The sequence below is a fragment of the Cucurbita pepo genome, chromosome LG16 (genome assembly GCF_002806865.2).
Source record: "Cucurbita pepo subsp. pepo cultivar mu-cu-16 chromosome LG16, ASM280686v2, whole genome shotgun sequence".
Classification (NCBI taxonomy): domain Eukaryota; kingdom Viridiplantae; phylum Streptophyta; class Magnoliopsida; order Cucurbitales; family Cucurbitaceae; genus Cucurbita; species Cucurbita pepo.
In genome coordinates, this window is record NC_036653.1 from 6,558,552 (window position 1) to 6,570,249 (window position 11,698).

At 36.1% G+C, this 11,698-nt stretch overlaps 2 protein-coding genes and 1 non-coding gene across 7 annotated transcripts; 1 reads left to right on the forward strand and 2 right to left on the reverse strand.

Annotated features, from left to right (window-relative positions):
* Positions 1-1,581: 1,581 nt before the first annotated feature.
* On the forward strand, positions 1,582-7,902 carry LOC111776803 (probable NOT transcription complex subunit VIP2). Of its 3 annotated transcripts, none has more exons than XM_023656178.1 (14): positions 1,582-1,730; positions 2,596-2,739; positions 3,314-3,422; positions 3,493-3,674; positions 4,142-4,523; positions 5,096-5,305; positions 5,406-5,501; positions 5,850-5,935; positions 6,020-6,205; positions 6,504-6,926; positions 7,018-7,070; positions 7,168-7,209; positions 7,337-7,481; positions 7,583-7,902. In XM_023656178.1, exons 2-14 carry the CDS (start codon positions 2,722-2,724, stop codon positions 7,640-7,642), a joined length of 1,992 nt encoding a protein of 663 aa, XP_023511946.1. In that variant the 5' UTR covers positions 1,582-1,730; positions 2,596-2,721; the 3' UTR covers positions 7,643-7,902. The 3 variants fall into 3 exon arrangements, with proteins under 3 accessions (XP_023511946.1, XP_023511947.1, XP_023511948.1); XM_023656179.1 differs by having other exon boundaries at positions 3,505-3,674; XM_023656180.1 differs by lacking the exon at positions 1,582-1,730 and having other exon boundaries at positions 2,726-2,796.
* On the reverse strand, positions 3,342-3,422 carry LOC111777938. Its single transcript, XR_002812461.1, has one exon. It is a non-coding gene; the product is annotated as a small nucleolar RNA snoR35 (small nucleolar RNA).
* Positions 7,903-8,346: 444 nt separating the features above from the next.
* LOC111776809 (ankyrin repeat-containing protein At5g02620-like) lies at positions 8,347-11,410 on the reverse strand. Of its 3 annotated transcripts, none has more exons than XM_023656187.1 (4): positions 10,482-11,410; positions 9,967-10,376; positions 8,749-9,560; positions 8,347-8,643 (listed from the first exon to the last, which is right to left on the reverse strand). In XM_023656187.1, the coding sequence occupies exons 1-4, from the start codon at positions 10,831-10,833 to the stop codon at positions 8,574-8,576; spliced, it is 1,644 nt and encodes a 547-aa protein (XP_023511955.1). In that variant the 5' UTR covers positions 10,834-11,410; the 3' UTR covers positions 8,347-8,573. The 3 variants fall into 3 exon arrangements, with proteins under 3 accessions (XP_023511955.1, XP_023511954.1, XP_023511956.1); XM_023656186.1 differs by having other exon boundaries at positions 8,347-8,612; positions 8,718-9,560; XM_023656188.1 differs by lacking the exon at positions 8,347-8,643 and having other exon boundaries at positions 8,662-9,560; positions 10,482-10,816; positions 11,060-11,409.
* Between the last annotated feature and the right edge of the window lie 288 nt (positions 11,411-11,698).

The window sequence follows — 11,698 nt, forward strand, 5'->3', positions numbered from 1 at the left end:
CCGATGGGCTTACCCGTCTTGATTGTTACAAATGACTACATTTGCTTTTAGTTTTTTAAAAAGTCTTATATCAATAAAATTGTATGTAAAAGTATGATATGTAAATCACGCGCGAACTTAAGCTCTTCGCTATATCATACTCAAGCTTCGGCTTCGTTCCTTCACTTTATAGGAGAAGAGGATTCGAGATCCATGTCCCATCGAGGGAAAGAGTTTGAGCTCGATGCACTTGAACTCCGAACCATCTTGACCTCCCCTGTGGTCGGGCCGAGCTATATGAGGCACAAACTCGTCTAATGTACGGTTTTGGAGTTGCTTACACACAAATCCACTTTTCTTCAATATTCGAGTCGATATAGAAAGAACCAAACAAACATCGACCTTTTATGTTCCTATATAATTTTCTTGTTGTTCATTCTCAAGTATGTTTCAAAGTCCAGATGGATCTAGTAGTTGCACAAATGCAGTTAGCAGGGTCTTACTTTTGATGATATTGGTAGTCCGAGTGTTGTTCTAGGATGATGTGTATCCTTGATTTTAGAAAATGCAAGTCCTCGTATCACGAGTTCAATATGAAATAAATAAAAAACTTTATTTATAATGTCTGGAAAAAAAATATATGTTACCCAAAGAAATTGATAAAAACATTTTGTTTATGATGTTTGAAAAATAATGTCTATAAATCAAATAATGGTGATGTAATTGTTATGGAAATTTTATATAATAAAGTATTTTAAATAGTTTTATTATATTATTTAATTTTAGATAATTAATCATGATCCATTATTATATTTAAAATAATTTTAACTAATTAAAATTTAATTTATTTTTTATTAGTAAATTTTATATATTTTTAGTTTATTTTGCAATAGATCTTATAATTATCATAGAATAAATGAATTTAATAAAATCATATAAATTTTTAATTATAACTATTTAGTATAACTTATATTTTAAAAACTAAGCTAAATGATGAAGTATATTATAAAATTATATAAACTTTCTTTAATTTAATTCGATTAATTTGTAAATAATTTTTGAGTTTATTTAGCGATTAAATTAACAGCATTCTCAAGTAAACGATTATAATAAAACTATAAATAGTTAATTAAATAATTAAAATTATAAATATCATATTTAAAAAATTAAATATAATTAATTTATTTCATTCCATCCCCTCCTTTATAAACCATTTTAAAATGATTAGATAAAAATAATTTATATAAAAAAAAAACAAAAATTTCATAATATTTTTAAACTTTGTAAAAGTTAAAAAAATACATTTATTATTATTATTATTATTATTATTTTTGGAGGAAACCGTTAATACTTTATTTCTAAAATATTATTAAACTTTAAAAATTTTAAAAATACATTTTATTTTATTAAAAAATTTAAAAACTAACTGAAAAATATTTTTGAGATTTATTTAAAAAATTTAGAAATATTATTGATTTTTTTAAAAAAATATTAGGAGTATTTTTAAAACAAATATGTAATTTAGAGATAATTGTAAAAGAATGAAAAAGTGGAAAAAATAAAATAAAATTAAGGGAGGAGCGAAGACTGTTCTGCTGGGTCGCACCTGACTTTTATTACCCTTCAAATATCATCACTCCGGCAATTTTGTTCCTCTTCTTTCTCTGTTATTCTCTTTTTCTTCATCTTCTTGTTTAGGGCACGCAAGATCTTTGTTTCTCAACCAGACATCTCGCCGATCTGCTATTCAGGTAACTTTCCATCTCTGATTTCTATGATTGAGATTTAGTCATTTCCATTTGTACTGAGTTTGATCTCCGATCTTCTCTCGCTCGCGCCACTTCAACATCTTTTCTTCGTCGTCTTCACTGTTGGACATATCTTCTGTTCATCTATCAATCCCGATCCATCCTAGGGTTTCAGGACATTCTTCCAAAGTTCGTGTCGTTTCTTGTTCTACTTGGATGGATTCTTTAGTCCGAAGTAGTTGAAACTGCTTTTGGTTTTAGAAGAATCAGTCCAGAAGCATTTCAGCATTTATTTGTTTGATTTCTTTTTCAATTTTTTGTTTTCGCATAGACATGGGAGAAGCGTCCACTGACTGAGTCGTATAACTATATCTATATCTGGAACTTCCTGTAGCTCTTTTGGAGCTTCTGAACATGCACTTTTTAACAGTTGGTCATTTCCGCATATAGACGGCATTATCATATATTTCTTGTATGGAAGATTCTCAAGATTATCCATGTTGTAGGCCGCTTTTAGGCCCGCAATTCCTGTGGAGCTACTGATAGGTTACCTTATGACTTCGAGTCAGTGGCACGTTACTCTTCGTAGATTTACAGGCCTTCATTCAGGTTAAACCTAAGGTTTTCTTATGAAGCTTTGGATCTAATATTTTTCATATGGATTCCACTTCTTTCACTGGACATCTTAGTTTTAGAAGCTGCCTGGACTTCTCCTTGTGTTCTACAAGGGAACGGTTATATTTCTCAATCATATATGCACTCCTTGTTTTTCTTATTTTACAGACTCTGCAGCCACGTTGGGTTTATTCTTATATTTTTTTTATCTTACTTCTGAGCTTACTTTTGTTTATCGTACTTTTATTTTCAGGCTGTTATCGTTAGCAATAAGGCTTTCAAATAGCTTCTCCATCTTCTGGCTCCCCAAAGCTGGAACAACAGCTGTTTTGACGAAGGAATGAAATTTGCATAGTTCTTTTTACACCCACCGCATGCCATGTCGGGTTTACTTAATGTATTGTCAGCTATCTACGTTTCTATATGTCTATGATTGCATTGGGACGTGTATGGAGTTGAGTTACATACGATTTCTCTTTAAGTTTATTGCAGATACTCTCATTGCTTATCTGATTCTGTGCACTAGTCATTGCATCTATAGTTCACAGAAATTATAGTAATTTCGGAAGCAAAGTAATTCTTAACCTTGGTGTATCATGTGTGTGGTGGTGGGTGGGGGGAATTCTTTTTGTTTTGTTAAATTTAATTTACATTTCATGTAGTATTTTAGTTGTAATTGGTTCAAGACTTTCTTGTTAGATAAGAATGTTATTCTTTTGATTGCTGAAATTCCATTTTAATTGAATTCCTCGTTCTTATTGGATTTCTAGTTGACTTAGGTTGATTTAATCTTAAGTTTATAACTATCAGCAACATTTGTTAACTTATTATGACGTACTGTTGTAAATGATATATGTTCTTCCCCTTTTTATGTTGATGCATTATACTTAGACTGCAAAATTGTCTGTGTGAAATTTAAAATTGTACAAGAAAACAGGGTTTGTTTATTGCCGAAGTTTTGTTCTTTGCAGTCATCTCTTAATGGATCAGCTTCGAATGTTCCAGATGGTGCTGGGCGATCTTTTGCTACCTCATTTTCTGGTCAATCTGGCGCAGCCTCCCCTGTTTTTCATCACTCTGGTGGGTGCATGTTCTTAGAGTTTCTATATTTTTATTCAAATTTATGAAACTTAGAGGTCTCAATTTCCAGGAACTATGCAAGGGTTGCATAACATTCATGGAAGCTTCAATATTCAGAACATGTCAGGTGCACTAGCTTCGAGAAATTCAACGATTAATAATGTTCCATCTGGTGGGGTGCAGCAACCTACTGGAACACTTTCCAGTGGGCGTTATGCTGCATCAAACAACCTTCCTGTTGCTCTCTCACAGGTATGTTTCAAGGTCAAGCTATTTATTCAGAAATTAATGCCACCTTATTGACAATCCTTAGCATCAGTTTTCCCTGTAGTTTTGATAGTCACCTTTATGGTGCTCACCAAAATTTAGCTGTTGCACAATGACATATTTTAGATATTTGATCACTTTGCCTATCAAATAATATTGCACTCGTCTACAATTATTTTTGAAAGATTATTGTAATTATTATTATAGAAGAATTTGGATGTTCCATAGCTTTGTGATGAAGGAATGAGTGAGAATTACTTTGCAAATAGGTTATCGGATCATAACATTTTATTATTGGACTTGTTATTGGAATTTCCGAACATAACCATGAAATGACATCTTTTAAGAGATTCAGATGCAATGAAGGTGAAATTATAATCTTTTTCATTTCCATAACCCTTGTAAGTTTATGTCCTTCCACTCCAGTTTTACTGTTTTCTTTTCTTCCGTAGTTGTCTCATGGCGGCTCTCATGGGCATTTAGGAGTTGCAAATAGAGGAGGTATAAGTGTTGTAGGAAATCCTGGATTTAGTAGCAGCACAAATGCAGTTGGTGGTTCTATTCCTGGGATTCTGTCTAGTTCTGCTGGTATTGGTAATCGAAATACTGTTCCAGGGTTGGGTGTATCTCCAATTTTGGGAAATTCAGGTCCTCGGATCACAACTTCAATGGGAAATATGGTAAGTGGAGGCAACATAGGAAGGAGTATAACTTCTGGTGGGGGATTGTCATTACCTGGTCTTGCTTCTCGTCTAAACCTTGGTGCTAATAGTGGATCTGGAAGTTTATCTGTGCAAGGACAAAACCGTTTAATGAGTGGTGTGCTTCCACAAGGTACAATCCCTAGAATTTCTGAATGAATGCTAATGATTCTCCTATAAAAAAAAAATGCTTGTATAACGATTCATAATAATGTTGTCACCTCTCTTTTGTACTACTTGTGCTCTACAATGCAAGGTATTAGATACTAGCTTAGATATAAATCAATTTGGTTTGTTTGAAAGAGTGATGTGCGGTATCTGGAAGCTATTTACTCATTTTACTTTGTTTTCTAGTACTATCTTATTCATGCTCTTATTTTTGTGTTATTTTTAATATTTTTTTAAAATTTTATATAAGAAACTAGAGAATTTTATTGAACTGCCAAGCAGCTACAAACATGGGGAATGAAATACCCCTGCTCAGTCCATGGTTTAAAAAAAGAAGTCCAATTGGCAGAAATGCACTGTTAGTTATGATTAAGTTGTGTTTTTTTACTTAAGTTCGACAAATATCTTATTTCTGATGCTGTACTGACCAGAAAATAAATGGAAATGCATTCATTACAATGCTCTTATAAGTGTATGCTACCTTGTAGTTAAAAGTGTTCTATGCTGTTTTGTGGTAGATGACATTTCTTGCTTCAGGATCTCAACAGGTCATTTCTATGTTGGGCAATTCTTATCCTAGTGCTGGAGGTCCCCTTTCCCAAAACCATATGCAGAGTGTGAATAGTCTGAGTTCTCTGGGGATGTTGAATGATGTGAATGCTAATGACAATTCTCCTTTTGATATCAACGATTTCCCTCAGTTGACTAGTCGTCCAAGTTCTGCAGGAGGACCTCAAGGGCAATTAAGTTAGTGACTAGGCATTGTTGATGTCTAAAATTGATTTTTAATAATTATTTTTTCTCTGCACCAATTTTGACCTTTAGGAATGTCATGTAAACATTTCAGGCTCGCTGAGAAAACAAGGCCTTAGTCCTATTGTCCAACAAAACCAGGAGTTCAGCATTCAGAACGAAGATTTTCCAGCGTTACCTAGATTTAAAGGTGCAAATCCCTTTTTGCTTACCACAGGATGCATTCATGTAACTCATTAGGCTTTTCCCTCTAATCTTTTTCAAGAATAACACAATAATTTTGGAGAACTATTGCTTGTAAATATTCTAGTTGACCATGAGTTATAGCTGAACCGATTAAGTAGAATTTCATAATTTATTATTCAAGTAGACTATTGCAATTATTAAGCTCAGCTGCTACTTCATGGTCAGTTCTGAATTGTTTTTCTCTCATCAGCCTGGATTAGCAATTCATCTCATCATAACCTACATTGTCCTTTTGCGCACTTCAGATATAAAACACTTTCTATTATTGATTATAGTTCTAGATCTTGTGCAGGTGGGAATGCTGATTATGGCATGGATATGCATCAGACAGAACAACATGAAAATTCTGTGCCTATGATGCAGTCACAGCAGTTCTCTGTGGGAACACTTTTTTACACTCTTCTGCTGACTATCAGGTTTCGGGCTAGTAATCATTTCTAAAGTTCTTGTTTTGATCTTCAGATTGGAAGGTCTGCTGGATTTAGCTTAGGGAGTACATATACACATCGACCCCAGCAGCAGCAACAGCATTCTTCAGCAGTTAGTAACAGCACGGTCTCCTTTTCACCTGCAAATAATCAGGATCTCCTTCATTTGCACGGATCAGATATATTCCCATCATCACATACTGCATCCTACCACCAGCAGGTATGCAATTCTTTTAATGTAAAGGAAGCATTCTTTTTACTCCTTGCATCTTAGTTTTTACTTTGCAGTTGCAAGGAATCAACCTATTGCCCTACTTTGATGTTTTTATTAACTGAAGTGAAGTTTTCTACCTTTTGAGGTCGATCATTCCCAATGTATTATAAGGATCGAACGGGTGTAAATGTTTTATAAGGATCGAACGGGTGTAAATGTTTTGTAGATCAATTATTGGCCTATATGACTTAAATCTCTTCTCCGATGAAGTTTTTCACACCAACGTTTCTTTGTTCTTTTTCAGTCTAGTGGGCCTCCTGGTATTGGTTTAAGACCAATGAGCTCTCCTAATTCAGCTTCTGGAATGGGTTATGACCAACTTATCCAGCAATATCAACAGCACCACGGTCAATCTCAATTCCGATTTCAAAGTATGTCTGGTGTTAATCAGTCATTTAGGGATCAGGGCATTAAATCTATGCAGACAGCTCAATCTTCTCCCGATCCATTTGGTTTACTTGGTTTGTTAAGTGTAATAAGGCTGAGTGATCCGGATCTTGCATCCCTCGCACTGGGAATTGATTTGACCACGTTAGGTTTAAATTTGAATTCAGCAGAGAATCTTCATAAGACTTTTGGCTCCCCATGGTCTGATGAGCCTGCTAAGGGTGATCCAGATTTCAATGTACCGCAGTGCTATCTTATTAAACCACCACCTACACTACATGTGAGGTTCTTCACCTTTCATATATCCCCCTCCTAGTCTATGCGAAACTTCCTACAGTTGTCTCAACTGATCTTTTTTCTGGTAATTGCAGCAAGGATACTTCTCAAAATTTACTCTGGAGACACTGTTTTATATATTTTTCAGGTGTGCTATATCTAAATAAGCTTACGTTCTTTTTTTCTTTTTCCTTTTTCAAGTTTTGTTTTCATTTACATAATCCTTACTCTATCTTGGTCTGCAGCATGCCAAAAGATGAAGCTCAGTTGTATGCTGCAAATGAACTGTAAGCTCTCATTATTAACTTACTGTGCAGTTATTTTCACCAAAGTCTTCAAAATAATTTATGGATAGACTTTTTCCTAAGAGCTGGTGCCAACCCTTTTTATTTATTTTTTTATCTTTTGTAATAGTTACAATAGAGGCTGGTTTTATCACAAAGAACAACGTTTCTGGTTCATTCGTGTCTCTAACATGGAACCACTTGTGAAGACTAACACTCACGAGCGAGGATCGTACCTCTGTTTCGACCCCCAAACATTTGAAACTGTCCGCAAGGTTTGGACTTGTCAATATCTTTTCATTGAAATTATTTATACTACTCTCTGTTGCACCGTTCCCATTGCTCATTTTGCTCATGTTACGTCCATTTGCTTCAGGATAATTTTGTCCTTCACTACGAGATGGTAGAAAAGAGACCAGCACTACCGCAACATTGATTCTTTTTACATATATAGAAAATGTAAAGGTAATTCGTGGATTTTCACATGTAAGCCTTAGTTGTGTTTGTAGAATTCATGTTTTTGTAACTCGGTAATTGCAATCGATCGTTTAGGCCCAATCTTGTAATTTTAGTGAGCCGATTTAGTGGTTTCTGCCCTGTCATTTTACAAGATTCACAATCTTAGGTTGAACATGGTATCATTGAATTGAATCCTCGGCATACGGGTTTATTGCTTCCTTGATTGTTTTTATGGTACAACCTGCTGTCATATGATACCAACATCTCTCCTATTAACCAACCAAAGTTAGGAACCTGCTGTTGCCTGTTTGAACAACCTGCCAATCAATGTAAGCCATTCATTCTTCCAGCTTGTTTTGAAACTGTTTATTTGATCAAATTTCTGAGAACACTGCAATTAAGATGAGCCACAAAACAATTATGTCCACTTATGACAGAAGTATCCAGTCGTTTGATATAATGTTTTATAAGTTTTAGCATTCATATTAACACTCATGGGTTCATATCTTATTGTTAATTACTTTGTCAGGACCAACAAAATAGTCACCCATTGATAAATAAAGTTAGGTTCAATACGATACGATGGAGCGTAACTATCGATATGTATTTATTCTCTTGTAATTGGAGGTTTAAATTTTCATATCCAAATGTATCCTTTTTCAATATGTACGAAGAAAAGGGTTAAAAATAATACATGTACAAATCATGTCTTTTATATAAGTCTAAGGGAATTTGAGTGAGCAATTGAAGAATTGAAGATTGTACAATCTTCATCTCCATAAAAAAAAAAAAAGTGTACATTTTTTCCACGTTAACCCGACCGAGAAAAATTTCAAACGCCAAAAACTCTGGAGGGTTATTGGAAAAAAAAAAAAAAAAAAAAAAAAAAGGCGCTGGGAAAATTAGTTTCAAATTGCATACATTTTCTTGAACTCATTGTTAAGAATCTCTGAATCAGACATGACTGAGAGGGAAAAGGATTTGGATCNAAATTGGCGCTGGGAAAATTAGTTTCAAATTGCATACATTTTCTTGAACTCATTGTTAAGAATCTCTGAATCAGACATGACTGAGAGGGAAAAGGATTTGGATCTGCTTCCCCCCATTGAAGACTTCCTTATGCTCCTGAGATTTGATGCTTCAATTCTATGTTTGATGACCCAATAGCACATGGTGCCCAATGTGGTGGCCATTATGGTGGTTCCGATGAGCGTTACTCCGATGGCGAGCCACTTCTCGCGCTCACCGACGACGACAAACGAAAGCGCCAAGAAAGCAACAGAAACGAGCACACAAGCGAGCCACATTAGTTTGTTTATAATGGCCATCATCTGCTTCTTGGCTTGGCTTTCTATAACCACAACTGAAGTTTGAACTACCACAACGGCTAGTGATATGAAGAGGGCTATCGAATCAAATATGAAAAAGATTATAAAGGGAGCTTTGGGCGCTATATTGGCTTCCCCAAGTGAGAAGCCTTGTGGTATGTCATCTGGATCATCCACATACTGACCAGGGACAGTAAAAATGGCTGCAAATGCCACTGTGGCTATAAGAACAGCTACCACGGTTGTTGAATTGATGGCGTTGTTTAGGCCCTCGGCGTGCATTTTGTTTAGACGTTTCGCTATGCCTTGGACCCGTCTTCGGGTTTGTCGAGTGTGTTCGAGTTGGTAATGAACTTCGTGTTTTATGTCGCTTACTGTTTGCTTCAATTCCCTTGCTGGGTTTTTCACTTCTGGTTTGATTGCTTTTGCTGTCTGCACACCATGCTCTTTTAGAATCAGAGCTATTTCTGAGTTCCCTGTTTTCTCCGCCGTGTCGAGAGCTGTCTCCCCCGATCGGTTTACCGCCTTCGTGTTCGTTCCGTTGTGCTTGAGAAGAAGTTTAACAATCTGCACAAAATATAACCAAAATTAATGCTCTCAAGTCATCTTATACAAGGCAAGAACATGATCAAATCCTAATGCTTTTTTGAAGAATAGGTGCTAAGTTTTCTCGGGCGGGATGAGCTATAAACGTCAAAATCCAAATACGACCAGAAATGTAATCGTCCAACCTCACCACTAGTAGATATTGTTCACTTTGACCCATTACGGCATTAGTTTCACGGTTTTACGTGTCTGCTAAGGAGAGGTTTCAGGGTCCAGCCGATGCGGGATCTCACAATCCACCTCCTTTCGGAGTCCAACGTCCTCGCTGGCACACCGTTCGTACTGGTTTTGCTGTGTAACTCCGAAATACGCATTTTAAAATCTCGAACGAAAGCCCAAAACCGAAAGTGGAAAGTCAATGAAATACCTCAGCTCTGCCCTTCCTTGCAGCAATATGCAAAGCAGTGTTGCCCTTATTGTCAACCATATTTACAGACCGAGGATCCGCCTTGATCAGCTCCTCCACAACCTCAAGGTTCTGTCCTTTCGCCGCCATTTGCAGCGCAGTCTGCCCCTTCTTATCCGTCCTCGTCGCCACGATCGGCTCCTTCCCGACGAGCGCTCTAACCACCAACAAATGCCCATTTCTAGCTGCAGAATGCAGAGCAGTTTTCCCATTGCTTCTAGCAATGGTAGCCAATCCACTACCGGCTTCCAACAGAAAGTTTACAATCTCAATGTGGCCTTGCGTCGCCGCCGTGTGCAACGCCGTCGTGTTCGATATGTCGACCGTCATGGACAACTCCGGATGAGCCTCCATTAGAACTCTCAATATCTCTGCACAAACACCCAACAAAGAACTGCCTCGATTAAGTCCAATTTCAATGGTTTTTCCTTAAAAAACACAAAAAAAATTTGAAATTTGAAATGAAATAAACATACCCAAATCGCCCTGTTTTGTTGCAATGTGAAAAGCATCAAATCCATTTCTTGCTTTGATCTCAGCATCCGCCAGATCGTAATATTTCAACATTTCCCTCACTAAATCCACGTACCCATATTCCGCCGCCACGTATAAAGCCGTTTCGCCGGAATGATTTTGCTTTGCCAATAATTCCTTCAATTTAACCTCATCGGCGTTCGACAGAATCTCCATCGCCGCCGTCAGATTTCCCCCTCTCGCGGCGGAATGCAATGATGTATCATCCCTTTTTCCTGTCAATTGCTTCGTCATCTTCTTCCTCGGTAAGCTTGGCTCCGCCGCTTGCGGCGACGCTCTGACAGATTCCGGCATCAATTCCAAATCCAATCACCAAATTAGACTATTTTCTGAAGAACCCAGATCGGAAAATCTCATCTTTCGTCCATGATCATCATTTTTTTTTACAGAAACCTCTGTTCTTTAATTCCTTTGAATCCCATTTCAATTAAAGCGAAATCAAATCAAACCAAATTCCATTTTCCATTTTTCCAACATAAAAAAACCCTAAAAAAGACAAAAAGAAAGACAAACCCATTACCTAAGAATGATGAATAAACAGAGGAACCACCTTAAAACCTCCGACGAGGAAGTGAAATGGTTATATACAGAGAAAAAGGCGAAAGCTTAAGAGCCCCATTAATGGCGGAAAGAAGAAGAGGAAGATGATATAGATTATGGAAGAGGAAGATGATATAGATTATGGAAGAGGAAGACAACGCACATGTAAGCAACGAATCAGAAACAATTTGTTTAAGAAAACTTTTGAAGCTTTTAAGAACAGAAAAGGGGTTTGAAAAAGAGGTGATAATGAAGATTAAAAAAATTGGAAGTATAGAAAATGTTAAATGTGGAAGAAATTAAAGGATGGAATTGAAATGGAGGAACGAAACATCAGAAGAAGGTTGCAAAAACTTGAGGTCGCGTTAATGGCGTCTTACACAACTAATTAAAATTTAAAATTAAAAAAAAAACAGAATTAACAGAATTACGCGCCCATGCACGAGCGTGTAACCACGCTCCACACACACACATATATATTTTGTTGAAAAAAATAGTAAATGCAAAAAAAAAAAAAAAAAAAAAAAAAAAAAAAAAAAAAAAANGTAATGGTAAAGACCTACCTAGGATGAAATCATGTAAAAGGGGTTTGGAACATGCATGCAACCATGGACAACAA